Source organism: Arachis ipaensis, chromosome B02, assembly GCF_000816755.2.
Source record: "Arachis ipaensis cultivar K30076 chromosome B02, Araip1.1, whole genome shotgun sequence".
Lineage (NCBI taxonomy): Eukaryota > Viridiplantae > Streptophyta > Magnoliopsida > Fabales > Fabaceae > Arachis > Arachis ipaensis.
The window spans coordinates 8,561,966-8,564,793 of NC_029786.2; the positions used below are offsets into that span (position 1 = coordinate 8,561,966).

Sequence of the window (2,828 nt, forward strand, 5' to 3'; positions counted from 1 at the left end):
ATAGTAATTTTTTGATTTAACTCTTAAAATCTTTCAATATTACAATTTTAAAAAAGTTAATTAATTTTACAAAATTTGTAATAAAAATTTAAATTTTGTGATTTTACATTTTATTAATTTTTTTTATTTTACGTAAAATTTCGATTTTTTCTACTTTTCTACAGAGTGATATGTCACTATAAAATTGTTGTATTTGATATATTGTCCAATTAAAAGTATAATTAAAACATATTTAAAATGTTAAATATAAAATTAAAACAAATTAAGTATTAAAAATTTTCTATGAACCTGATTGCTGGTGGCACTCTGAATGATTGGTCCAATAGGGTAAACAAAAGGGCTATTAGTATTTTCTCTATTGTTGGCTTGATCTTCTATGGCTCTTATTAAATCAGCTTCTAAATCTGTGAAAGTGTTGACTAAAACACCATCAACCAGTGAGTACTTTCTGCAAACACCAAGAAATGATTTGTAGGCTTGGGTTGATCTTTGAGAGAGAGCTGGTTGTGGAAAATCATGGACCTGAAATGGCACAGGACAACCTGGAACATGAACAGTAGTTTTTTCTGTTAACTGCTGGTGGAACAACAAGGACTCTTCATGTTCATGTTCATGTTGTTGTTGATCATCAAGGTGTGGAAGATGAAGACAGAACGATAGAAATAAAGCTCCAGAGGCAAAGAAAACATAGGACAAGAGATTGAATTCCTTGGCAAGATCAAGAACATCGGTTGAGAAGAGGCTGAAGAGAATTGCAAGGATGTTGTGATTGGTGGAAGTGATGAGTGATGTTAGTTCTTGATGGAGGAAAGGAAGAGAATGTTTCACTGTTTGTTGCATCTGAGTTGCAGGTTGAGGATTCTCATCAGTGATGATGAGGTCTTCAACGTTGACTTGGGGAAGAAGAGTGAAGGTTATGTTTGGTGGGAGAGAGTTTTTGTTGAGGATGGAGTTCATGGAAGAAGAAGGAGGACCAAGTGTTGGAATCATCAACTTAACATGCAACTTATCATCGTCATGAGTAAGAATCTTTGCAAACTCAACAAGTGGAATCAAATGGCTCAGACCAGGGGAAGGAACCATCACTATGCATGGATTTTTCTTCTCCATAATTGTGTGATGATGCTCAAGAGTGATGAGTCAAGATGGTTTTGTAATATGTGAAGCTGAATGAGTCATGTTTTAGGAATATGTATCACGTTTGGTATAAAAAAAAAATATATTTGATCTTAGCCAAAAGGCCAATTAAGGTATTCCACATAATAAACATAAGGTGATTGTATCAATCAACTTCTCTGATGGACGGTAAATAGTTTGAAATGTACGTTTTTATCTTTAGCCTTATAGACAAAAGCTACTGATGACCACTGTGTAAAGAGAAAATTAACCCTACTTTGTACTTTCTGTCTCTTCAATTTAACATTATAATATATATCTCATTACCCTCGTGGGGGAGTGGATCCTCTCAAGCGAAAAAAAATTGGATAGTGTTCAGTATTTGATTTTATCATTTATTGTTCTTTTTCTTTTATTAATTTTTTGTCTCACTTATAGAATTAAAGGTGAGAGATTACACTTTATTTTCTCTAATAAAAAAAAATAGAGATGATCTATTTTCCTCTCGTGACAACCTGTTTACGATTTAATAATTACGCTAAGAGTAATATTAAAAAGTTAATTTTTTAATTAATATTAGTCCATTTAAAAAAAATAATATTAAAAAGTTAATTTTTTTATTAACATTATTAGTTAATTGTTTTAAAATTATTTTTTATTTTAAATTCTAACTTTTAAATTATAAATATAAATTTTAAAATTGACTAATATTGACTACTAAGAATTAAAAGAAGAAAGAAATAGAGATAAAGAATTATTGTATTGTGAGTATTCTTCACCGAAAAATTACAAAGAATAGTAGTTCCTATATTTACATAAAGTCTATGTGTATGTAAAATGGATAAAATAGAAGAATCTTTACACAATCACTATAGTGATCTAATTAGCTGTTTTGAGTCACCATAACAAACTTTATTTTTGTAAGGAGTGATATGCTGAAATGTAACTGAATGAAAAAGTGATGTGAAGGAGAATTTTCTGTAATTGGTTGGGCTTAACGTATAGCATGTTTTGATGTTTCCTTCTTGTTATTGTGGGATAATGTGGAATGGAGGTTTAATACGTTTTCTAAGTTAAAGGATAAAAGATATCTGAAATACCATTAAAAATAGGGTCCTTCTACTGTAAACATGCATTTTCGTACAAATTTATAGATTTTTATCTTTTTTAAATTTGTTATAGACACGTGTTGTGTGTGTGGCTGAAAGCAGGTAACTCTCAGAAAACTGGGGAGGCTCATGGAAGGACTGGCTGAGCCGGTTAGATAAGTCAACTCAGAACAGGATTCGCGTTGCAGACGGTCCCGTTAGGGCCGTTGTTGGGCCTTCAGGTTTTTCCCATGAAGCATGGATATGAACGCAAGCTTTATTCCCCACGTGAAAGACTATAAATAGTTAAACCAACGTAGGCCCCAAAATAGTTAACCGTTGAGAACGTAAAATTAATTTACTTGTCACAGTCTTCTAAAACAAAAATGGATTAATAACACAACTCTGGTCCAAAAAAAAACAAAATTTGAACCATTATTAAAAATGGAGAACGCAAGCCCCACGTGAAAGACTATAAATAGTTAAACCAACGTAGGCCCCAAAATAGTTAACCGTTGAGAACGTAAAATTAATTTACTTGTCACAGTCTTCTAAAACAAAAATGGATTAATAACACAACTCTGGTCCATGGTCCAAAAAAATTTGAGCCATTATTAAAAATGG

General features: G+C 31.6%; 1 protein-coding gene across 1 annotated transcript in view; it reads right to left on the reverse strand.

Annotated features, from left to right (window-relative positions):
* Positions 1 to 1,110, reverse strand: part of LOC107624790 (hydroquinone glucosyltransferase) — a gene marked incomplete at its 5' end in the record, with an annotated part of 2,477 nt that extends 1,367 nt beyond the window's left edge. The window contains 1 exon segment of the mRNA XM_016327245.2: positions 289 to 1,110. Within this exon segment, the coding sequence (XP_016182731.1) occupies positions 289 to 1,110 (822 nt within the window).